This window comes from Malaclemys terrapin, chromosome 6 (genome assembly GCF_027887155.1).
Source record: "Malaclemys terrapin pileata isolate rMalTer1 chromosome 6, rMalTer1.hap1, whole genome shotgun sequence".
Lineage (NCBI taxonomy): Eukaryota > Metazoa > Chordata > Testudines > Emydidae > Malaclemys > Malaclemys terrapin.
In genome coordinates, this window is record NC_071510.1 from 28,746,656 (window position 1) to 28,773,470 (window position 26,815).

Here is a 26,815-nt window from a genome sequence, read left to right on the forward strand (position 1 = left end):
AACTGCTGTAATTGCCACAGGGATCTTATATAATTACAGATGTGTAGGGGAGGTGGTTCATGCAACTATCTCATGAACCTCCTTTCTCCCATTCACAGCCTTTTTATATAAACATGGTTCCCACCATGGAAGTTTTTGATTTTTTGGTAATCAGTAGGTCCGGAGTTATCAAAAGGGAATATTTAGAAAATGAAGACGGGAGGCAAGCAAAGTAGTACCTTTGCATTAGAATGCTCTTTACTTATCCATAACAACCTAATTTGTTGCTATCCGGTTTTCCCACTGACTGTGGTCATCTGTTTTTTTTCCCCCCCTCCATGCTACAATTCTTCTGTTTTTTTGGTTTGTCCTCGCCACCACCATTTTACATCAGAAGTCTATTGAGACCAAGCAAACATCCAAAAGTAAAACAAAATGCTTACCTCTGGAATGTTTCCTAATCTTGGACTCTGGCATGACTTCAGAAGGGGATAGGGTGGTGTACAGAAAGGACTCTGTATCCCTGGCTTCCTCAGCATGTTTCACTGCAAAGAGGAGAAAAAAGGGAAGGCCAGTATCGGATCTAGGTCATTTGAAAGAGGTCCCATTTGCTATTTGCTACACCTCTGTTTTTTCTCTTCACATTTAGTGTTCCAAACTATCAGATCTCTTACGTTAAAACAGGATGCAAAAAAATAGTTATGTACCTTGCTTTACCAATCTAGAAGCAAAAGTTGGATAATGGAAAAAATTCACAGGCGCTTCTATTTTTTAAACGAAAAAGGGGTTGAGATCACCTAAATTGTTCCACACATAAAATTGCGTTCTGAGAATAAAACAAAAAGTGGCTCGGATACAGTACTGTTTGACTTTCCATGAATTTTGTTTTATTAAAGTAACTCTGTGGGTTCTGCCTTGGCAATTATTGTTAGTAGGGACATGCATCTGCAAGTGCTATGCACACTCAACTCCTGTTGTTTTTACTGGGACCTGAGGCATCTCAGAGCCTTGCAAGATCAGACCATACATGTGTTTATTAATAGATTTTTGTGGACATAGTACAATAGCATTATTTGATCAGATGTGAATATGGAATGTTGTCTAGTGATTACAGCATGGGGCTTGACATTCAAAGTCTGGGTTTTATTGACTTCTTCGGTGGCCTTGAGCAGTCACTTAACTTGTCTGTGCCTCTATTTACACCTTTGTGAAATGGGAATAATACATACCAATATAACAGTGATGTTAAGTCTTAATGTTTTAATTGCTTTGGTATTTGAATGTGCTCTGGAAACAAAAATTATAATAATGATTTAAGAATAAAAATTAAAGCTTACAGAATTAGACCACGTTTTCATGATTCTTTGAACATTTTGCAAATTGTTCAAACTGTACAGCACACAACTTAGAATAGCACACAACCAGATTTAATACACAATATATGGATAGTTTGGGTACTACTGTTGCACATTAATTTAATAATGGTTAAAACCAGCAAGACTTCAGTCTTGAGGCAACTTCGGAGCTAATGGAAGTGGTGAATTTTTTGTTTGTTAAATGTAATCTACTCCATACCAGAGCCAAATTTATTTTTAAATTTATAATTTACACTAAATCATTATACAAAATATTAATAACAATTATAAAAAAAAACATCATGTTTTTAGCTGTCTTTCAAAATATCTTTAGAAAAAACAGATTTACACAAATTTCAGTGTTCTGTTATATTGTAATTGTTCATAAGAATAATTAAATAAAAATTAAATTGCATTCAACTGTCTCGGATCTAATAATCTGTTGGATCAATATCAGAATCATTATCTAGATTGAGACCTGCTTTTCTTTAAATTGAAAAACAAAGGTTTTTGCATAACCATAATAAAAGTATAATATTTTTTGGCCTTAAACCTAAGCTTGGAAAGAAATTAGAAAAACAGGAAAAAATGAATAGCCAATTTTTCTTTAGGGAGCAGCAGTTTTTTATATCTAGAATTACTTTTAGAAATATTTGGAAATATATTTTGACTGGCTAATAATCAACTTTATTTTGATAAACTAACACTGGATAGTGAGAGGACATAACTGTTACAGTGATGACACCACTAGAATTAGAGAGATTGATCTATAGATTTAAGTACTAAACCTTTATTAATTATATATTTCAATTGTAAAAAATAAATAAATTAGAAAACCAAAATAAAATAGCCAGATACAAGTGGCATAACCATTTTAGAGCTTAATTAACATACTTGGTTAGTACGTTAGACATGGAGAAAGAATTATCGACTCTAGCATCAGAACTACAGTGGTGTTCTACTGTTTCACCTCAATTGCTGATCTGGGCAATTTTATTAGCTGCTGTATCAACATGACTTTTGCCAATTGAGTATTTTACAAACAAACACAGCCCTCCCTAGGGTTGGGAAGGTGAGTTCTTCCTCCAGAGAACCCAAACTCACTCAAGAGAAGTGCCAGTTTAAAGTCAAATAGACAAACTGCAAGTCTTGTAATAAAGTTTAAAAGAAACAGACCCTTACCAGAGTTCCTTCCTCCCAACTATTCCTGAGTTTCCAGACTCTCCCCAAAGATCTGGTGATTAAAGTCAAAAGCAAACAAGTAGAGTTCTCCCTGACTCAGAGGGGCTGTTGGCATCTTCAACCTCCCTCTTATAAGGGAGAAGATAACTGCTACCATCTTGCCACCCCCTTTCCCATTACGGTTTGCTGTGGAGGCCTACAAGTCTCGTCATCCTCTGGGACTTGGGACTGCATTTCCCAGGATTCCCTCTGACGAAAAGTGTAGAGAGCCCTGACTCTCTCACACTTAAAGGCTGTGGTCCTCTGCCCTAGACAGAGTCAACAGTCTGGGTTCTCTCCCAAGCCACAAACTGCCACCACAGAACAACTTTCCTTCTCTCAGTGATGATTTCCCTTGTCCCACAAGTCTGTCTTGGATGGCTCATAAAGCATAAACATTCTTTACAGCAAATAGACAAACAAACAAATTCAGGGGAAGATCCCACTGTTAAAATTCTAAAAGCAAGGAATAGGATGGGATTTCTCATTCCGAACTCCTGGACATCACTTCCAGTGACAGTGAGTAATGAGGGTAATAATGTCCCTAGCATTTAGAATTCAACCATTGGTAGATGATTGTTTGAACATCTGTTTGACATTAAAATCCTATGCCACACAATTTAGAATAGAACATAACCAGATTTTATATAGACATTGTGGGTGCTACTGTTACGTTTTAATTCAAAGCTGGTTAGGCAAGACTTGCCTGGAGACTGAATAAGAGTCAATTTCTGAGGTAATTGAACTGTGGTGAATTTTGTTCATTAAATGTAATTTAGAGGCCACATCAAGACCACTAAACCTATTTTACTTATGACTGCAGGCATAGTACAAACACCTGGTTATCTTAAGGGGAGGTACTATTTCTTTAAAGGCTTTCATTTACGGAGTGGATTTTTTTATGAAAAAAAGTAAAGGCAAGTTTTAAAGCCTTATGGCATGAAAACACGATATATAGTACATCTGTCAATTGTGTTTAAAAGTATATAATGTTGGTTGACAAAAATATATTTGAAAAACCTGTTCTAACATTGAAACTTTTCAGATTCGAAAAAGAGTATTTTTCTACAAACAAGCAACTAAATGAAGAGATTGAGGAAAAGAAGAAAGTAATTACACATCTCTCTGAGAGACTCCAGGATAATGAAAAAAGTTGCAAAGAATTACAGGAGGAACTTGCAAAGGTAAGAGAGAAGCCCTGTGGCACTTGCTTTATTGGACCAGCAGATGACATTGTATATTTTACTATATAAAAAGCTGAAAAAAGTTATGAAAATGATTTGATTGCACTGTAGGCCTAATCTAAGGGTATGTCTACATTTAAACTGCTACAGAGGCACAGCTGCAATGGTGCAGCTGCATGGCTATAGCGCTTCAGCCTGGATGCTACCTACACCTACGGGAGGGGTTCCCCCATTAGCATAGTTAATCTACCTTCCCCAGAGGTACGCCAACAGAAAAACTCTTCCATCGTCCTAATGCTGTCGGCAGCGCAGGTTAGGTTGATGTAGCTATGTGTCTCAGGAGAGTGGGTTTTTCACACCCTCAGAGATGTAGGTGTGCCGATTGCAGGTTCCCTGGTATAGACCAGCCCTAAAGCTCTGCCACTGTCTTGCTAGTATGGCTTTGGGCAAGTTACTTCACCTCTGTGCCTTAGGCTATGTCTACACTATACATAGCAGGGAGGGTGCCATCTGCTTCTTGCTGCTGAGAAGAATCATGCTAGTCAGTGAGCTACAGCAAGGGTCTGCATCAGAACGATCAGCAGGCTTGTTGCAGTCAATTAAAGAAAAGGGAAACTTGGTAGGAGGAACATATATATATATCTCCAACCATGAGGAACACAGTCCCAATTTGATTACTTTCCCCACCCCGGATTTTATGCTCAGACCTTTTCAAGCATAAAGTCACAGAACAGGACTTTACTGTAACAGGGTTTAAAAGAGAACTAGATACATTCATGGAGGTTAAGTCCATTAATGGCTATTAGCCAGGATGGGTAAGGAATGGTGTCTCTAGCCTCTGTTTGTCAGAGGGTGGAGATGGATGGCAAGAGAGAGATCACTTGATCATTACCTGTTAGGTTCACTCCCTCTGGGACACCTGGCATTGGTCACTTTCAGTAGACAGGATACAGGGCTGGATTGGACCTTTGGTCTAACCCAGTATGGCCATTCTTATGTTTTATGACTTCCACCACTCATGCAAATCTTTGGATTTCTTGCATTGCTCTCTTGTCTGCTCATTCCAATGTTTAATACTTTACTTCTATCGTTACTTCTCCCTTGTCTTTCTCCCACTTGTCTCAAAATTGTATTAGTAGGCCACTGCAGGTATAACTGCAAGAGCTCATAAGGGGACGGGAATGGTAAATTACTTATTTCACTTTTGTCTAACCCCAGCAAACAAACTGGTCACAAGTGTTTTTTTTAAATAAACCAAATGGTTGATGATCCCTGGGTTTGTATTTATGTAGATTATTTATGACTCAAATAAAACATAATATTGCTGAGTCATATTTCTTATTCAGAGTGCTAACAATGCCCCTTCAAAAACTGGTAAGCTAATAAACCTGTTTCAGCAAAAACTTTACTCTGTACCCTCCTGGACTGGCTGTTTCAATGGAGTGTTTCCTCCCAGCTCCTCTCTTTCCTAAGAAGAGACCATCTTCTTCCATCTAAGGTCAAGGTACTAAGGGACACTTGCTCTAAATTAAGCCATCCTCTCTAAACCCCACAGAACCCGTAAGACAGGAATGCAACAGTGCCTCGTTGGCCACTGCCAATAGCTGGCTGATGTTTATTAGTGTAAAATTAGAGGCGGTGAGCTGCTGGCTGTGATGATTCTCAATGGAACCTTGATGAGTACATACGCTCGCCACGTCATATCTCTCTCTTGCTCTTTTTTCCTCCTCCTATCTCCCTTTTTTTTTTTACTTTGCTTAGGAGGGTGTAAATTACACATATATGCTTTTTGCCACTTGAGAGGTTAAGACTTCGGAAGAAAATCCTGAATATAGTTTATGGTAAAGCAGAAAGGAGCCCTCAAAACTCGCATTGCAGTATGACTGCAAGGGACATATTGGTTAGGTGGAAAAAGCTGCTGAGTGACTCAAAACCTCAAGACTGCCTTGACGAGGCAGAAATATGCAAGCCATCTTTTAAAAGGCTTGTTCAGGAGAGGTATTCAAAGCCCCTTTCTGGATTAGATTTTTTTTTTTTTAAACTCATCTTAGTATTTTTCTCTGAAGACTTTTGTTTTTTATTTGAGAAGCTGGAATAGGTAGAGTGTGGTCTTGGTTTTTTCATGCTGAAGAGTTTTTATCATTTTTGTTGTTTAAAGCAGAAAGCTCTGGCTAAAAACTGAAATATATATGATATATTTTGTTACCAAGCTGTCCTTTTTCTGAACTGAAATTGTCAGTGGGAGAAATGTTAATACTTTTAGTCTCTTGTATAATAATTACCGGTCCTTTCTCTCATTCTTTTGTTTTAAAGTTAGACCTTCTCAATGTCTATTTTTTTCAGACTCAGATAATCTCATTCTATGGTTTCCCACTGATCTGTCTAATACAATGATTTTGTTTTAAAACATTTCAGGAAATATTACCAAACATTTAAAATATTTTAAGGACAAACTCTTGGGTTTTGAAGTAACTTGTGTTGGAACCAAGATCATTCTTTGGAAACTTGTATATTAAAAAGAACATTTGTCTTTATGGCTCCACTGCATATAAAGTAAAGCAGTTATGCTGCTTTTAATTTAAAAGTTCAGCATGTTGCAAAAGTCTGCCACAAATCTGCATGGATCAAATGTGATAGAATCTGTTAGTACCAGACAGGATTGCCTGGGCAATATTCAGTATGGGCAAGATCTCAAGATTTCCTTGTGTTATTGTTAGGGAAACTGTTTTCAGACTTGTTATTCTTTCCAACTAGTGTTTTAAGAATTTAGAGTTTGAAGAATAAGACTTTGGAAGAATGGGTATATACATTGTGGTTCAGAATTGGCTTTAAATCGAAATGGCTCCATCTCTATTCTTGGCCTCTTAAAAAAATAACTTGTGGCTAGAATTGTTTTTCTGAAGATGCTTTTGGATTTCAATTCCTGCCATCTAGCACCAGATAAACTCTAACTTTTAGTTGTTGAAGAGAAGGGGAAGTTGAAGCTTTTTATTTTGTGTGGACGGAGTTGTGAATGTACATAGTGAAGGTTCTGGGAATTTATCATTTTATTAATAAAGTATATTAGGAAACAGAATGAACTTTATTTTCTAGTGCAAACTTACTTTAATGAGAACATTTAAACATCCACCTCTACCCCAATATAACACTGACCTCGGGAGCCAAAAAATCTTACCGCGTTATAGGTGAAACTGTGTTATATCGAACTTGCTTTGATCCACTGGAGTGCGCAGCCCTGCGCCCCTCCCCTCCCCCGAGCGCTGCTTTACCGCGTTATATCCGAATTCGTGTTATATTGGGTCACGTTATATTGGGGTAGAGGTGTTTATGTTCCTGGATTTTTCAAATTCCTCACTAAAATGTCGATATTATTTCAATAAACATTTTTCCCGTGTTGGTATTTCAGAATCTCCAAATATTATATATGGCTGAAAGAATGCTTAGCTGCTTCTAGACTATTAAGAATTGAAGGTCGTACCATAAGTCACTGCAAAGGTACTTCCTGTAGATTGACAATATCTGATTCTGTAACAATGAAGTCAAATATGTTGATAAACAGAGTATAAAACATGATTAGTTAATGTTTGTACCATGTTTTGAAGATATGAAGTGCTATATAAATGCAAAGGAACAAATTCTGCTCTCAGTAATGCTGATATTAATTCAGAAAAAAAGTTACTTATTCTATTCTCTGCTGGACGTGTCCAAGATTTTGTCGGGTTTTTAAAACTTAGGAGGGGGCATTCTTATTCAATTGAAGAGTCCTGCTGACTACAAAAACCAATCTAGCATAATTCTTGTTTCTTTTATCCTAACGGAAGCCATCCTCTGGAGTTAGAGTACTACAATACACACATACTTGTTGCTCTATTATTTAGGCTGTGATTCAGAAAAGCATTCATATTCAGGATGACATGTTCAAAGTTGTCCCATTGAGGTTAAGTACATGCCTAAGTGCAGTCCTGCATAGGATAGACTTAACTGCTTGTTTAAGTGCTTTTCTGAATCGAAGCCTTAGTGAAAAACAGAGGTCTCTCAAACAGAGATGGCCAAATTTTTGAAGTTGTGCATCTAAATTGCACCTGAAAAATATATGTAATTGCATGTACAAATGGTTATTTATTCAGGTAAAAAATTGCATGTGCAGATGTGGGACTTGTACTTGTAATTTGTACACATGAAATGTTAACTGGTAAAACTTAAGGAGCCACCTTTGGGAAATTTTGCAATATAAAACCAATTGTAGTGTAATGATTTCTTCTATCATACTGTTCTTCCCTACAGGTGTATCTTGGGTTTGTAGTGCACTGGCATAAATCTCCAACCAAAGTTGCAGCCATCTTGTGGAATTTTAGTTTAGGTGGTTAACTCTTAAAAAGTTTGATGTATAAATACATTATTGTATTACTTTCTTACTCAATGCTGGGATTTTCCAAGGAGATTGAGGGAGTGGGGAGCTGAGAGCCCTGGCAGCAGCCAGGCTCCCAGTAGGGAGTAGGGGGCTGAGAGCCCGGGCTCTCAGGCCCTCTCACTGCCCCTCTCACTGCTCCTGGTGTGGACGCGCACCACTGACAGAAAGAGGAAGTGTGGACATGAAAAACCACAGTAATTACTGTGGTGGCTGTAAGTTGAACTAACATAGGTCGACTTTAGTTTGTAGTGTAGACATGCCCTAAATCCCTCCTTCATGTGGAATCCCCCTGAATTTCTTGTCCTCTCACACGAGAGACCTAGTGTATCTCTGTTGCGTTTACTCCTTCCTCAACTAAGGAATTTCCTACGGAGCAGCACTGGTCTTAGAACTATTGCTTCTACTTGCAGATAGGGATGCCAACTTTCTAATTGCACAAAACCGAACACCCCTTCCTTGCCCCTTCCCTGAGGCCCTGCCCCTTCCCCAAGGCCCCACCCCTGCTCACTCCAGCCCTCTGTCTCTCGCTTTTCCCTACTATCACTCACTTTCACCGGACTGGGGCAGGGGGTTGGGGTGTGGGAAGGGAGTGTGGGCTGCGGATGCAGGCTCCGGGGTGGGGTTGGGCATGATGGGTTTGGGGTGCAGGAGAGGGCTCTGTGCTGGGATAGGAAATCGGGGTGTGTGGGGGGGATGAGGGCTCCAGCTGAGGTTGTGGGCTCTGGGGTGGGGCCAGGGATGAGGAGTTTGGGGAGCAGGAGGGAGCCCAGGGCTGGGGCAGGGGTTGGAATGTGTGTGGGGAGGAGTGGGGTGCAGGCTCCAGGAGGGAGTTTGGGTGCATGAGGGACTCTGGGCTGGAGTAGGTGGTTGGGGTGTGGGAGGGGGTCTGGGATGCGGGGTCCCAGCAGCACTTACTGCAGCCACCAGGTCCCTGTATCTCCTAAGTGCATGGGCAGCCAGGGAGGCTATGCATGCTACCTTCATGCCACCCCCACAGCTCCCATTGGTTGCGGTTGCCGACAAATGGGATCTGTGGAGCCGGTGCTGGGGGCGGGAGCATTGTGCGGAGCCTCCTTGGCCACTCATGCGCCTACGGGCCACAGAGGCCTGGCAGCTGCTTCCGGGACCCACACGGAACCAAGGCAGGTAGGGAGCCTGCCTTAGCCCTGGGTCCCCAATACACCACCGACCGGACTTTTAATGGCCCAGTCGGCGGTGCCAACCGGAGCCACAACGGTGCCTTTTTGACCAAGCATTCCAGTCAAAAACTGGACATCTGGCAACCCTACTTGCAGACTCAGTACTCAGAAAAATATCTTTACAAGCATAAGGACTAGAAACATTTTAAAAAATGTAAATGAAAGCTTAGATCTTGCAAAAACTGGTGGGGGCACCATGAATACACCCAGCCTGACCTCTAGTGTAGAACCTTACTCATTCTCATTAAGAACATGCATTAGGAAACTGAGAAACCCTTTGGTATATTCTCTGCAGTGCACATTCACATCTATGCTTAGGTTTTCCACTTTGCAAATTTAAGGGAAAAAAATCATAGGCTGCAATGATGAGGGAGAGGGAACTGGAACAGGAGTTGGAAAGGAAGGAAACTAAATTGTTTGTATGTAAAATATAGAAGATCTGGCTAGTTTAAGGAATTTCCTTTTGATCTTTACTGCAATTGAAAAATAGATAGTGAAATTGGCATGGAGACTTATGGACACAGTTAGCAAATGTGAGTACAGAGAAACGATGAAGGCCGAATGTACTGACTAAAATGTGGTGAATTTAAAAAAATGGAAGGCTGAGGGGGGAAAAATACATTTGTTTAGGCGTGCTTATAAAAAGACTTTTCTGTGGGCTAGATTCAGTATGACCTTGTCTGTACTAAAGTGGCTTATATTAAAAATAAAGCCTTTCTCTTACTGTGATATTGACCATACTGTTATATTTTCCTATTGATAGTATGCACTGTAAGGTAAATCCTTCTAATGTATTTGCATCCTGTGGAAAAGATAATCCTTTACAATATATTTGTATTGGCGTTCTACAAATACAAGCACTTGTGTATATATGGATTTCAGTTGTGTTGGAAATTCTTTGTGAAGTGTAGTACAAACTGTCACATAAGGAAACCCATGTAAATGCTACAGGGGACCTAACACTGAAACGCACATGAATAATATATTAGTAGATATACAGCACATATAATTAAAATTGAAACAGTAAAACACATTTTATAAAATATTTAAACTGAATAGGGGAGAACACAGCAGAAAATTGCATATATTTGTCCTTGTTTGCCAATGATATGCTATCAGCTCATAAGAGAGCTTTTTGGGGGCCGACATTTCCCACATTGGAAAAACTGATTGGATCCTTGGATAAGTAGTAGTGTGTTGGTCTGTATGTAATTGACAATATAGTAGAATTTTCTTGGGGCTATGGAGAGTAAACTTCCTGTGCTATGAACAAATGGGAAGGAAAATTTATTCAAATAGTGAATCATAATTTTAGCACAGAAGATAAATAATGAGTAACTGGTCAGGATCAGAAATAGGAGATATGGACCTTCTTTCTTCACCACCCCTTTATTACAAGGATGTTATGAAAAGGGTACTTTTAATTATTGCTTACTTCTGACTTAATCCTTTCCCACTTGTTGTCCAGACAGATGTCATTTTTTGACTATGGACTTCTTTAATTGTAAACTCTTTGGCAGAGACCATGTCTACATATTCATTTAGACAGGGAATAGTACAATGGCCCCATTCTTGCTGAGGCCTCTGGGTGCTACCATAATATAAATGTTTGATTATAGTCATCTGGAAGCTTCAGTAGCTTTCAGAAGTACTCCTGTGCACCTGAAACTCCCATTGGATACAAGTACACTGCAATAAAAGACCCGCAGCATAGCCACAGCTATGAGACCCTCCTCCCTTGTGGAGTCTCAGAGCCTGGGCTTGGACTGAAGTCCAGATGCTGACCCAGCACCTGGGTCAGCTGACCCAGGCTCTGAGACTTGGTGCATATGCATATGTAGCATATGTTTCAAAAATTAAGAAACTAAAGTTAGAGGGTTCTTTTGGCAGATTAATATTTAACAGAATATTAATATAATATACTCAGGGAATGTCTTCATTACAGAGCCGTGACTGGTCTAGCTATGCCGATATAGCAATGCCGACAGTTTGTGGAAAACAGCATAAGCCAACAGGAGTTCTTCTGCCAGCAAAGCTAAACCACCTCTCCAAATGACACTAGCTATGTCAACAGAAGCACTCTTATTTTGGCATAGTTGTATCTATAAAACCGGGGGTTTTGTCAGCATAGCTGTGTCAGCTAGCAGTGTGATTTTTTTTTTTCCCCCCACACACCCCCTCAGCACTCCTAGCTTACATAGTTGTGCCAGCAAAGCTTTGTAGCATAGCCTAGGCCTTATATTCTACTGAATCTGGATGTACCAGAGTCAAGTAAGTGAGATGTGCTTAAAGTTAAGTGCATCCACAAATACTTTGCTGGATTGAGGCCTCAGTATTCCTGTGAATATCCCAATATAGCCTAATGACAGTGAATGGCAATGGCTTTTGCTTAACTTATACAGTATTAACAAATTTAAGCTTAATTGTCAGAGATCGGGACATGGGTGATCATGCCTAGTGGTTGGAGCAGGAGTCGGTAGCCAGTAATAGGTGTCCAGGGTCAGAGCCAGAGTCAAAGTCCAAATGCCAGAGCCGAGGATCAGAGCCAAAGTCAGAATTCAGGAATTGGAGTTGAGCATCAGAGCTGGGTTACCTTGAGTGAGACAAAGCAGGGGCAGGATAAGGTCCGAGGCAAGGACAGGACTGGGTCAGAATTAAAAGTAGGAGAGGAGTGGGACTGGAACAAGGTGGGAGCAAGTCTGGGGCAAGCAGGCTCAGGAGCTATCACAGCCATGTGCAAATGTTTTGAGCAGCTGCTGAACTGCTGCTGCTGGGCTTAAGAGCTAGTCAGCTGACTCTTCCCATCAATGAGGTGGTGCAGCCAAGCAAGCAGCCTAGGACAGGCCAGCTACACTTGTTAAGCTCCCCAGAGACTTGCTGTGCTGTGGGCTCTGAATCATTCCTGACTTTAATGAGTGCATATTTGGCCAGTGTCAAGTGCTTAATGTGCTCCTGAACTAAGTGTGAAATATTAAATTCACGTTTTATTAATATTCTTTAAAATATTTTTCATATGAAAAGAAAACATGTCATATGGTACCTCAATATTTGTAACTACATAATAAGTTTACTTATCTAAACTCTTGCAATTACAAATCTAGGCCCTCCTTCATGACTGCAGGATCTGCTGCACAGAGAAGGGTAAAGTGTGATATGAGGTGTGGATGGAGGGTGTGGCCACAGGACCTACTGCTATGCTGATCCTCCCATTCTTCTCCAGTGATAGTGGAGTATGGTGCTAAATCAGCTGATGGGCTGAAGCAGCCTTTGTGGATTGTCTGTGCAACTATTAGATTGGCTTGTGGGAAGGGTGCCTCTCCCATTGATCTGCCCACTGCCCAGCCTGTCTACTCAAGTTGGATGCTGGGCTGCCCTTTGAAGAAGAAACAATAATCGATGTGACATAACTATTATTTGCAATTTTATTTTATTCTAAATCTTTTCAGACACTTTAATATTAAACTGGCCCTCGAAATAGGACCAGCCCTGTAGTTTGAACAACAGCTTACCCACAAGGTCCCCCAGTGAAAAGCTTATTGAAAGAAAATCCAGTGCTGGGAGTTGAAGTGTTCTCCATTATTCCATTGCTTCTGGGACATCAATCTCAACAACTCTGCTTTCTAGTTAAAGAAACCACTATCTAGCAAGGAGAATATGGCTAACAATTGCACTTGGCAGCTTGCAACTACAATAGGTATGGGCTTTTCCAAAGCAGCAGATCCTTGATTTCCATCCCATCTTGTCAGAAGCATTGTGCCTTTCCGGATGTCCTTGCACAGTGCAACAATTAACTTTGTTGTTTGTGTACATAGGCAGCAGATAACGATTTTTATGGCAGGAAGAGAAAATTACTATACTCTTTTTGAAACTTTAATAATTCTGACTGCTTGAAGGGCCCACACACCTCTCCCCCGGTTTTTATCCGAAATGCATGTAAAGTCCACACTGAAACACTGTTTTAGCTGTTTGTACTGTCATGTTGTACCTGCTTGATTTCAGGAAAAAGTAATGATGTGCAATGTGTCTTTTTGTATAATTTGTCCTACAGTAAAAATGTTAATTGTAACACAAGTCTTTTTTTTGTTTACCACTTTAAAAATTTTTTTTTCCTTCACCCATCCCCCTGTCAAACAAAGGCCAAGAAACGCCAGGCCTTCCTAACAGAGATGTGTGAAAACAATGTGAGAGAACTGGAGTTACTCTTGGACAGCTTTACTATGTCAAGCCAGCGGACAGCAGGTTAGTTGAAGGTATAAAATGACAGATGCATCTGTCAGTGTTCCAAAGTCACTACATTGTGGGAATTCTGCAGATGCCTCTTGCGTTCCCTCTTCTCAACATGCTTTGATTTGATGACATGATGAGAGCAGTTCTCACAGCAGTCAAGTGGCCTCACTAGCTGAGAAAGGGTGACGGAATGTGGACCTGCTGTTGTCAGCCCAGAACTTGATTTACAAGTGCTGGGATCTATCTGATCGGTCAGAAAAGGGCTCTCTTGCTGTGCTCTAAATCCAACTGAGAAAAAAGTCCTTACAGTCTACCTGCAAGGGGAACAGATGTTTTGACTGAACTGAGCCAAATTCTGAGGCAACCTTCAGCAACTTAAAGGTCACATATTCACAAAGGTTATGTAGGACGCAGGATGTAACACAGTTCTCTTTATAGCAGTACTTTGTACTCTAACTGAGTTGCATTCATTTAATTTCAAACAGCACACCGGTAAATATTTTTCCGATTAGTATAAAAATCTGAAATTGAAGATTTAGCATCACTCTACCATATACATTATGTGGTATTATCTGTAACATATTACTCTACAATTGAGATGGGGACTGAGGATAAACAGGAATTATTGAGACACCATTAATTTGAAATCTAGTAAATTTATTTTTAAAAAGGGGGTAAAAGTAGTTTTAGGTACTACAGCTGACCGTCATTTCCCCTGTCAGTTTTTGTGATTTTTTTTTTTTTTTTTTTTACAATCTTATGTTCTTCTTTAAAAAAAGAAAAAAAAATGTTTTTCTTTCTGGTTGGTGTATGGAACATGCACATTCCTATACAAGGGAACCAGTCAAACAAAGTATTCACAAAGTGCTGTCAAACTCACACAGTAAATGAACTGAATAAATAAAGAAATATTTTCCTCTAATCTTTGTTATAATAATCTTAGGAATTACAACTCTACCTCGATACAACGCTATCCTCAGGATCCAAAAAATCTTACAGCGTTATAGGTGAAACCGCGTTATATTGAACTTGCTTTGATCCACCGGAGTGCGCAGCGCCCCCTCCCGCCCCCACTCCCCCCCCCCCCCCCGTGGCGCTGCTTTACTGCGTTATATCCAAATTCATGTTCTATCGAGTCACGTTATATCGAGGTAGAAGTGTACTTTTTACAAAAATAGGTAAAACATGTTGAGAAAAGGGGTTTATTTAAGTTCATGTTAAACCTAATGTGCTATGTGGTGCTATATAAATTATATCTGCATTTCTGCAATATCTAACAACAAGATACATTGACGGATGATGTGGCAGCCTTTCATTGATTTCCCCCCCCCCCCCCCCCCTTTATTTTCTCTGAATTTTTGGCCAAATAACGTTGTGACAGACTGATAATTTCCTACAATATCCTGAATGAACTTTACTGAATTAACTTAAACGTTAATTAATTAGTTTTAACATCTTTGGAGTTCATTGTATTAAAAAAGCAATTGTGTATGCGTTATTGTGGAATTGTATGTATTTCCATCTGAAGGACAACAGGGGGTGATTAGACAAATTGACTCAGGTTGTAACATCTTCAAAGAAGCCACTCCCGTAGAAAGGTGTTTATATACTATTTTGAAGTGGATTCTCCAGGAACCATTGATTAAGAAAGGGGGTTTAGATAAATAGCCTGGCTGTAAACTAGCATACGGCCTTCTTCCTGATCCAGCAAATCCCTGGTCCACAGAGGGCCCCAATCCTTAGGGTAAGGCCGGAAGGACCGGGCCAGCCAGAATCCATGTTATGGTTGCAATTAATTCTAGTAATCTTATTAGCGTGAGTGTAGGTTCTTTTATTGTTTTTAGTGTTTTCTCTGTAATGCTTTTTACCTCAAGAATGAAGTAGGCTTGCATAGAAATCTGTATGGTATTTATATCTGTAGTAGTTACACTTGTATCCATCCCTAAAGAGAAAGCAAGCAGGTGTCCTTGGGCAACCTGTCTGTGCTGGGAAATACAGTGAAGGCAGGAAACTGTGCAGTCTAGAAATACGCCAGTCAGAAAGGAGAGAAACCTGTATTTCCACCCAGAAAGGCAATGGTTGGGGAGCTGGAATCCCTGAGAGTGAGCGCCCTTGCTGAACCACTACGGGGAAATACATGTGCAGTTGCCCTGAACTGTGACAAATGTCATTCCAGATAAAAAGCTTTGGACAGGGAAAGTTGAGTGGAAGAGCACTAGACCCCTTTCTGATATTTCTGGGGATTCCCCTGTTTCCCATAAAAGCCTGGCTTCATCTGGAACTGTGATGCTATGACCTCCTCACCTGCACTTGGGCCAAATAAATCCTCACAGTCAGTTTCCAGGTGCATAGTGGGAACCGGTGAGAAATAATGCCGAAAGCGTCAACATTAACTCCTATGGATATTTCTCCATAGGTTCACTGGGATTTTGTACCATTTAGAGCAGCCTTTCCCAGTCTCCTCTCAAGCCTGTGGTGCTTCTCTTGCACAAAGGAGCTTTTGCAGGGTTAAAGGGAGAGGGTCTGCTGCTGTTCCTAAGCAATTTATAGTACTTTGAACAGGTTTTCCATTCTTCTCATCCCCTTGATGGTAAGTATCACAAGGAGTGATCTGATCCCATGTTTCCCTCTTAGTGGGAATTCAGTAGTTTGTTTTTAATGCACTTTATTTACTCCCACCTTTAAAAATAAGACATCTAAAAATAAAAAAATTTAAAGCTTCAAAAGCAGCTGTAGAGAGTTGCTCCTCTGCAGAATAAGTCTGATTTGCTGCTGCAAGTGAGTCCTCATAGCAAACGCTGAAACCTCAAAAGCGTTGCTCTAGTTTGAGGGGAGACAAACAGTAAAATTCTACAATTTGTCTTGGAGGTTCACTGCACTTTTCAATTGATCGTATTGTAGTATTTTCAAAGATGTTTTGCTTTCTTCTTACCTGCTTTTTCTTCTTGTGTATGTTTGTCTAATATTGCTGTTTCTATTATTTCTTTCATGCCCACAAAGAGACACTATTGCTCTGTGAAGTGGACTTGCAGAAAATCTAGGACCAATAAAAATAAAAAGTTGGAGCTTTTAATACTTCCTTATGGTCTAACGTAGAAACCAACTGGAAATTAGGAGAGCTAGCACGATGTTATCTGCCTACTCTGCACAAATCAACAGCAAGGGCTTCATGGGTCACCAGTGATCCATGGATCATATTTTGGGAACAGCAGCATAACATCAACAAGTATTGAAGAACAAAGTCCTCAAGGACATAGGTGCTGGAACTAGGGGTGTTCAGGGTCTATCACACCCCCCGGCTTGAAGTGGTTTCCATTGTATACAGGGCTTACAGTTTGGTTCAAGGCTCTCAGCATCCCCACTATAAAAATTGTTCCAACACCCCTGCTCAAGGATTGAGAACTGGCATAGTCCTACTAGATGTTCCTAGTGGCCAGTTACATAGCAGGGAAGGAGAATCAACTGCAGACATACTCAGTTGATCATAAACTCCCAATGGTTGACTCCTGGAAGTGGTGCATCAGAACTTCCTCATGTGAGCCATACCTGAGAGAGACTGATTTATCACATTTCTGCACCAGCTATGACTGTTCTGTGTCAGAAGATGAGAAAAAAATGTTGCTGGAATGGATGCTTGCTCTTTTAAAGATGACCTGTGAAGGGGAAAAGAATGTGTTCTTTCTGTTTCTTTATGATGTAAAAAGAAAGGCCTCAAGGAATTTTGGTTTTTAAAGGGTATTTTAAAGACCACTTTTTAACAATATAAAAGTGTCAAACATTGAGTTCTCTCTTTGTGTTGGAGAACTTGAGAAGCAGTGGGGTTCTGACATATTGAAACCTGAACAGAAGGGAAGAGAGTCTTGGGCTTTGTCTACTTGGCAAAGTTTTAGCAGTGTTAGTTATCCTAGTATAACCACCCAGGTGGACACTTACTCCACTATAAGAGTAATTCTTTTTGTTTAACTTAACCCCCTTCCCAAGCGATGTAACTGTAATATAAATAATAATATCCGTTTAAATTCAGACCTTATCTTATACTAGTATAACTTTTCTGTGAAGACAAACTGTTTTAAAATGTCTTTTTTGTTTTGTTTTTAAACACCTGTTTAATTCAAACATCTGTCAACTAGTTGAAAGAAATGCTGTTTTGTTAAAGGTTCATCAGTCCTGTCCTTTCACTTAAGGGCTGAGAGGAGAGATCTTCCAGTCTCTTTGGATTCTTCACGGGACTTCTCTAGCAAAACAAAGAGGAGATTTGACACTCCTGATATTTCTAAAGTAAAAACAAGCAGGAAAACTTAAACAATTTTTCATAAAGCAAAAAAAGTCACAAACCCACTCCCCCACCCCGGTCACTTTTAAAGCCATGAAATTTAGCTGATAATTTTTCATCAGTTCATCTTGTTATACTTCTTGTACCATGTGTGGGATACTTTGGAGGGGATATATTCTGTGATTTCAGTCACAGAATTGTATTACAGAATATTAACTTTCATTTAAAAAATAATTTTTAGCCCATAAGGTTTTGGAGATGAACTTGTGTAGCCTGATCTATAGATTATGTATTAATTATATTGATTGATTAAAAATTCCCAGTTATCATCTTGAGGGTTTGTATGAACAAGTGTAAACTCATGGAGTGTTGCTCACCTAAGTCAGCAGAGAGCCTGAAACAATAGCTTTACACAGTGTGAACTGACCCATTCATGTCAATAAGAGCACTATAGAATTTGACATTTTTCTAAGATGTCAGAGTATTCCGCACTTTGCTACAGTCAAGCTCCTGATTTTGTTTTCTGTCTCATGGCCCAACTGGGCCCTGCCTGCAGCTTTCCCCACAAAGGGGTGGTAATTGGTTTATGTTGTGTGCTCCCTGCACTGTTCCATGGAACCAGACAGATAGTTTTAACTTGTAGTTAGTCAGAGGGAATCGGGTACGATGGGCTGGGCTGCCTGGAGAAGAGTTCAGCAGCCAGGGTGATGAGTTTCAGAAGCTGGTTACAAACTGCTGTTACCAAGGCTTATGTGTTGGAGAAGGCAGTTCTGAGACTTGCCTCCTAGACGGCACTGCAGGATTTGAAGCTTGGAGAGTGGAGTTGGATCACCTGGAAAACTCAGCAAAAAACACATCACCCAAAATAAGGGACAAATGAAAATATTGTGAGCCATAGTTTTGTATGAGTTCTTGTAGTGGTGGGAGGGATGAGCATGAACAATATTTAATGGCTATGCAAGTATTAATGTTGCTGTAGAATGTAATGATGTTGTGGAATTCAGGGTTGCTTGCCATGTGATCTGAGCTATGCAAAACAAAGGGACCTGAATACTCTGTAATTTCCTCCAATACTGGGATTTTACATTACTTAAGCACAGCTGGATAATTTAAGGATGGGATGTCTTTCTTAAATCTAAATAAAATCTAACCTTATCATATATGGTCAGATTCTTCTACCCTTATTTATGTTGATTAATACCCTATGCCACAAGAACTCAATGGGCCAGCTTGTGCAGTATTTGCATACTCCAGAAGAGACGACTTAGTCCAGGGCTAGGGAACTAGGCTGGGACTCAAGAGATTTGGTTTCTGTTCCCAGTTCTGCTACTGACCTGCTATGTGACTCTGAGCAGTCACTTCTCCTCTCTGTCCCTCTGCTTCACCCTCTGTTTGTCTCAACTATTTAATTTATAAATGCTGTGGGGCAGGGATTATATCCTAGAACAGTGGGGCCTTGTTTAAGTTGAGGTGGCCTCTAGGTGTTACAGGAATACAAATAATAGAGCAAGGATGGCATATCTGGTCCATAATTTATTTTTAGTGTAATTTTTTTCTTAATGTTAAAAAAGTGACCAAAATAGACTGTGATAAGGATAACCTTAGAACAGAATTATGCCTTAGGATATGCATGCACATTTCCCATCCTATTGAATTAACTGGAAAATTTTGTGTTGATCATAGTGCAGAACTTGGCCCTAGGATAGCATTCTCACCAACTTCCTGAAACAGAAGATAAAGCAATTTGCGCTCTAAGCCCTAACGCAAATCAGCATTTGTTTTAACACAGTGTGACTATGGTAATAAAGATGGACTAAGAAATAAAAGTGAAAAGTTAGTGTGTCCAAGAGTGAAATACCTCTTAAAGCCCTATTCTGTACTTCCTGAAGTGATTAAAAACAGGAAATTACTCTTCACATTTCAATTTTAAAGTGGTTGTGGGCAATATTCTGATTTTGCATGCATGTGTGATGTTTCCATTGACTGCAGTTGGTGCTCCATGTGAGTATCCAAAGACAGGCTTTGTTTAATGCTTCACATCTGGTTAAGTGATACTTACCCTTCCATTTTTGATTAGAAAAAACTAAACTAAGATTTTAAAATAGTCAAAAGATAGGGTGCTCCTGCAACTATAGTTTTATAGAAAGTTTTGTGGCTGGTCTAATGGATAGGTTTAGAATACAAGACACAGTCTGTGTCCTTACTTGCTGTGTTATGCTGGAAAAGTTGCTCAGGGTCTGATTTTTTTCAGACATGCTGAGCAACTGTAGCTTCTGTTGACTGCAGCGGGTATTGGTGTTGGTGCTTAGCATCTCTGAAAATCATGTTCTTTAACCTCTTTGCTTCTCAGTGGCTCCTTCTGTAAAATAAGGGCAATACTAGGGATTAAGGGCTAGTTCATGTTTATAAAGGGAGCTGAGATCTCTGGAAAGAGGTGATATGCAAATGATATAATTATTATAGTTGCTGTTATTCAGTTGGCAACTTATGAATACGTGATCGATATAAAATTGTTCTTGTTTTCAGAAATCATTTTGAAGGCAACAATGTAAACTACTTTTGTGCCTATGACCCTAGTTAAGTCAACTAGAGCAGAAGTTGTAGCTTAAGTTTAATAAATACGTATAATGTACATATAATGGATATATCAGCTTTAAGATTTGTAATTGAAACATTATGTAGGAATGCACAGACAGATAATAAAAAATCTGTGTTTCCTTTTGGACTGGAATACAAGAACATTTAAAGAGTTTTAAGACCTTTCCAAGCATAACAACGTCATGTGATCTTTGGCTCAGCAAAGGTTTGTTGAGTAAGTGATGTATTACTACATTACAAAATGCACGCTTGGTCAGAAGACACCAAAATAATGCAGGAAAAGTGCAATCTACTTAACTTAATACAAGATGTCTTTGCAAAGTGTGTCCCTGTGCAGTGTAAATGGTTGGTGATCTGACTGAATGACATATAGCCCTAATAATCACTAAGCTACATACCTCAAACTGGATATAGAGTCCATTAGTTGGATGATAACTGCAAGTATTAACTGGAGATTGCAACTTTGTTGTACAACAGCTCTCATACAAGCAGTTATTTAGCTATATTTGACATGAAACTGTATGCTGTAGGGAGAACAAGGCTGCTGTTCAATGTTCTGTATTGTTACTGTAGCAGCCCTAACTAATTTTAATATCTCTGTTCCAGTCTGAGCAGTTCTCTGTCTCTCTGTGACTTTAAGGGCTTTATTTTCATTTTGTAATTTTTCTTCAGGCAGTCGCAAGGACAAAGATAAACCTCCAAGCCTCTCTGTTGTCCTTGAGACTTTGAGGAATACCTTGACAGATTACCAGAACAAGCTGGAAGATACATCTAATGAGGTAACATTTGCACTGTTTGGCTCCATAAATATAGCCTTCGGCCTGCAACAGTACGTATTCCTCACTTGTTACAAAGGTCAAAAGATTGGGAATGTTGAGTTGACAGCTACATGGATACTAAAAAGAAATTATCTCTGTCACTACTCTTCTTAAGCTTGCCCTACAGTAATGTTCCACTTAAATATAAAAAATAGTTTATATATTTTTATTTTGAGCTGTTTTCAGTAAACACAGAAATATGACACGTTCCATCCTCCATCTAGGGCTTTAGGTAAAAGTTGACGTAAGTATTTTAAAAATACAATGTAGTACTTGAATTTTAACGTGCATTGGTATCAGTTGTGTAAATGTGAGGGCCCCCACAAGAAAAGTGACGTTATTTTCAGAGATCAGTTGTGTTATTGATGAAGATTGTTAAATTTCGTGGTTTGGGGTTTTTTTTAATGTCATACAGAGGAAGAGATATCTGCATTATACTTTTCTAAAGGTAAAAAAGAACAGCAACAAACATTTCTATTTTAAAAAAATGTATTTTTCATGCAGTCCTAGAGGCTTTAGTCACTGGCTGAAAAGTCTGTCTTGTATTTATTTTCTTATTTATATTGCTAATGTGATTTGGTTAATCCTCTTGGGTTTAAAATGTTTTATGAAATGTAGGTTTAAACACAGTAGAGAGCAGTTAACTACATCTTCTCTAAGTCCTTTAATTGTACATAAAATTGGCAAAGCACTGAAATGTGTCAGTATTTTATTTTTTTTCTATTCCTAAGCTTTGTCTTCTGTTTGATAAACTTATTGTTTATCCAGTCACTCATTACATTTGAAATAAATCATATTAACTTTGCTGTTTTTATTGGGAAAAAATAATCTCCGTCAAGTCCTCTGAGATTTGTTCAAGGGGCACAAGAATAAGTGACCACAGAAACAATTATACTTCTGTAAACAGCAAGCACTGTTAAGTCTCTGCAGTGAGATAAGATAACCAATGTGTTTAGTAGTTTATGAATCTCTTTTGAGGCCCAGGTCTAGAAGCACATTACCCACAGTGAATTGTTACTTGGGAGGATGAATGTCACATGATTCTCAGCACAGTTGAAAAGTCTACTCAGCAGGCTTTGGCTTAGTAATGTGCTTTGTTGTGAAACAGTGCCAGAGACAGCAGTGGGGAGGCCAAGGGGATGGCTGCTAAGAAAGCAAAGAGAGTACTCTGACAGAAAGAAGAATGAACTGTCAAGGAAAATAAATCGCAAGCTGATGACCTGCCACAAGACTTCCCAGTAGGACTGCATGTGACAGACCCTGAAGTTGTCATGCGGAGCCAGAGACCACTGAATGCCCTCGTGGTACACAGAAAGGGCAGTGTTCTCTCCTCCTTGATTTGCCCCATAGATGCCGCTGCTTCTTGCTTTTTGTGCATTTTGTCCTTAGACATGTTTTGTAATAAAACTCTTTTAATATTAGAATAAAACTCTCAGGGATTATCAAGAACACCCTCCAATAAAAATAACTTGCTTTTATATGCAGCGCTAAGGTTTTAGGCTTGTTTAATTCTGTTAAGTTTTGTAGGGTATAGACTTATGACAGGACCCCACACATAGATGGATGTAACTAATGTTTTGGCTTTACATATATGTCTGGACCTGTTTGGTGAACTTGTGACATTATATTAGCTCTAATTTACTAAATAAATGTAAGAGCTAATAACTCAATTTCTGTAGAGCTAATAAATATTAAAATTAGAACATTCACTTTCACGTGTCTATATGAGTTCGAGGGATGAGTAGATGAGGTCTGGCTGGCTGAAACACAATATGGAAAAGATGGAAATAATTTTGGTAAATTGGGAAAAGCAGCTAATAGAGTAGGTAAGGATTATATCAGCACCCCTGATTGAGGGAGACATGCAGTGGCCATTTGTGAAGTGTTTACAATTTAGATGTATTATAGAGTTCTGTGCAACTCCTGGCTGGTCAGGTAGCAGCAATGACCAAGATCGCTATATTCTGCCTATCTCTTTGTATCTTTTGCATACAAACTTGGCTACCATTATTTGTGCCTTTTGACACTCAAGATTAGATTACTGTTAGACTGCAATGTTGGTCTCTACACTGAAACTGGAAGATGAAGCTAGCACATATTGTGGCCACCTGTTTATCAGAAAAGTGCATCTGGAAGAGGGCACATAACTCCAGTGCTCCAATCAGTAGGTGCTTGTAATGCCCTGAATAGTTTGGGATTAGGTGACTTGGAGACTATGCCTCTCCTTGAGTTATGCTGCTGTTGTTGCAATCAGCAGAAATGCATGAGCTGGAGTCCCCTCAGTTTAAGAGGGAGGATGCTGCTTTTAGGGCATTTTCTGGGAGGGGCTATTGACTTTGAAACTTGCTTCCTGAAAGTCATTAGGAGCTGGATTTCTTAAATTTTCTGGCACATTTCAAAGACTTTTCCCCCACAGGCATTTGAGAGTTCACGGGCAAAAGCAATAGTGAATTTGGTTTGGGGTTATTGCTGTTATTATTTATTTGTAATATCATTATTAATATTTAATATATCAAACTTGTTTAGTGGTAATCTGTTAAATTGTTTACAATTGATGTCTGAAGAGTTTTCTAATACATTCTGGTTTTACATTTGTGTAGGCAATATTATTTTACGTTTAAGTACCTACATAGCCTCCGCAACTCCCAACTGTTTTTTTTTCTTTTTTTTTCCTCAGCTAAAGAAAATGAAAGCTTCATGTGAGAAGATGACAAAAGAGATTGACTCATCCAAACAAAAAATATGGTCTCAAAGTCAAGACCTTAAGGTATATTTTTATGAACTGTAACTTCTTAACATACTACATATATTTCTGGTATGTTTCACTTAACAGATTATCCTGCAGATACAATCTATCTCTGTTATCTCAAAATAAGTTTTTGTATCACTTCTCTATTGAGTAGAATTTCAAACCTCAAGTGGTTGAAGCCTACAGATGTTATAAGCCTACCTATGTGAACATTTCAAAGGTTGCATTAGTGAAGTAATATCTATTTAAACAGATGATCTGATCCTTGAATAGTCCTCTTACTTCATCATTTTGTGCTTGTTTGTTTGGCAAGGGTAGCTCTTCTGTGTTGAATTCATCCTCAACATTTTTTTCTGCTAGCTTTTAGTTTTTCATATTTTGTTCTGTATGCATAAAATGTGCACATGAAATTTATCCTCAAATACTTTTAGGCTCAACTGTCTGATAATTTTTCACATTTGTCACTTAATTATTCTTTCATTTATTTATGAAAATACAATTCAGTTTTAAAATATTCACTTTTCTTTTTCATGTAATGGTCAGATTATTTGCTTCAGAATAACGTTTTCTAGTATTACTGGGGAAAATACAGTGTTTCAGCCACATGTTAAAAAACTAACAAACAGGAATGAGAATGCATTAATTCCACAACCTTACTGAGGGGGGATATAAACAGATCAGTAGAAAGCTGAGGATGGACCTCTGTTCATCTCAGTGGCTGCACCTCTGGGAAACTTGATCACATACATTTAGATTATGTATATGGATCTCATCTGAAAGCATTTGGAAGGTTTCAGTTACAGAACTGTAAAGTTTGAAGTCATGGCTTGAAATGTGCAAAATTTACAGTGAAGACAGATAACAGTGAAATTATTATGGATATTATGGCCAAATGTTGTGTATAATCCAACCAAATATTAGATAATCCTGACATTTGGAGAGATCTATAGGCCTAAATTACTGCTAATAAGAAATTGCTGATCTCTAAGCCAAGCACTTCTCATGGATATCTGGAGTTCTGATTTTATAGCCTTTTTCAAATTAGAATTTGTTTTTGTCTTTCTTTTGTAATGTGTTATGTCTGGGTACATCAGTGACCAAGGGACCAAGGAAAGTCCTGAGGTCACTGTTAAACTCTGGCTTGGTCTACACTAAACCCCCAAATCGAACTAAGGTACGCAACCTCAGCTACGTGAATAACGTAGCTGAAGTTCGAAGTACCTTAGTTCGAACTTACCTCGGTCCACACGCGGCAGGCAGGCTCCCCCTGTCGACTCCGCGGTACTCCTCTCGTCTAGCTGGAGTACTGCAGTCGACGGCGAGCACTTCCTGGTTCGACTTATCGCGTCCAGACAAGACGCGATAAGTCGAACCCAGAACTTCGATTGCCAGCCGCCGAATTAGCGGCTGGGTGTAGACATACCCTCTGTCTTCCAGCTGGCAGCGTTTTGTATTACTGCCAAGTTTGAGTGTGGCCACTCCCAAAGTTTCTCAAATTCTTTTACTGGAGATGCACTGTTTCATTGTTTCAATTTATTACTGAGAGACTGTGTTAGCATTCATTGGTAGTAACACAGTGGCCTTCCATTTTATGAACTGAACTTGTCTAACGTTAATTAATTTAGATTCAGAACACCCCTGTGAAGTAAAGTGCTACTTTTCTGATTTGAGTAGAAGAAGATACTAATGAACAATAAGATTCTGTGAGGTGTTGAGTACCAACTTCTCCCCTTGAAGTCATTAGAAGTTGAGACTGCTCAGCACCCTAGAGTATCTGGGCCCAAATGACTTGCCCTGGAATACACAGGAAATTGGTGGCAGACCTGACAATAGAGCCCTGATTTCTGCCTCCTAGACTTTTGCTTCAGCCACAATGCATTTTTTTAAAGCATCCTAAAGATTTTGCAGATTTTTTTATAATGCAAATGTCTACTCTATATGAGACCTATTCTACCAACTATTTTTTTTTCTAATAGGCACTCTTTTTGAGATAGTGAACCAGTTTCTGAGCAGAGTTACGCTGGTGTAAATCTGTAGAAACTCAATTTAATGTGTAACTCAGCACAGAACCTGGCCTAGTATTTCTTCATGGTAGAGCTTGCTTAAAGAAAGTTGCCCTATTCTTGGATTTGAATATTTTTATTAAGAAATTATATGAAAGTACAGTTGTGATGAGTACCTTAGTAAACAACTGATAGTATACTTCACAATTAGACAAAAGTGATTTTATGATCTAAAAATCTATAGGCAAACATTTCAACTAAATGCTTTCAATATTCAGTATTAAGTTGATTTGGTCGTATAAACTTGGTGGTCATGAAAGGTGTCAGATTACCAGCCCTGGAAGTAGAAGTTCTCTGCTCACAGAAGAGGTAGAGCATGTGTGTCTATTCTCGCCTAGCAGACTACCTCTTGCTGTAAAAGTCGTCTGAGGTTTAGTGCTGGTTGGTACATTTGTACCAACTGGTACAATTTCTGATTTCACATTGACCACTAAATATGAAACAAGATGTTAACAGTCCTTGGTTGCTACCAATCTGGACTGCATTGGAACCAATGATTTACAGAAGAAAAATACTGTATCCTTTTATCAGGGCCACCCAGTTCCTTATATCTATAGGAGGCTGTCTCTTTATATTGTTAGATTTTCAACTGAAGGAACACTGTATACTCTCTCTGTAAGGAGACAAACCCAGCCCCAAAAGGAAGGCAGTTGTATTATGAAGACTTTGACCGTGGAGATGGATTAAAAAGGGAGAAAAGGAAATAATCCTGTAGGACTTGTCCTTTTGCTCTACACT

The 26,815-nt window shown here is 39.2% G+C and overlaps 1 protein-coding gene across 2 annotated transcripts in view; it reads left to right on the plus strand.

Annotated features, from left to right (window-relative positions):
* The window catches only part of CCDC171 (coiled-coil domain containing 171), a 214,721-nt gene that overhangs the window by 59,268 nt on the left and 128,638 nt on the right, over nucleotides 1–26,815 (plus strand). For both annotated transcript variants that reach the window (XM_054032983.1, XM_054032984.1), the window contains exons 10-13: nucleotides 3,601–3,739; nucleotides 13,486–13,588; nucleotides 21,120–21,226; nucleotides 23,943–24,032. In XM_054032983.1, coding sequence (XP_053888958.1) covers nucleotides 3,601–3,739; nucleotides 13,486–13,588; nucleotides 21,120–21,226; nucleotides 23,943–24,032 — 439 coding nt within the window. The remainder of the gene's footprint in view (nucleotides 1–3,600; nucleotides 3,740–13,485; nucleotides 13,589–21,119; nucleotides 21,227–23,942; nucleotides 24,033–26,815) is intronic.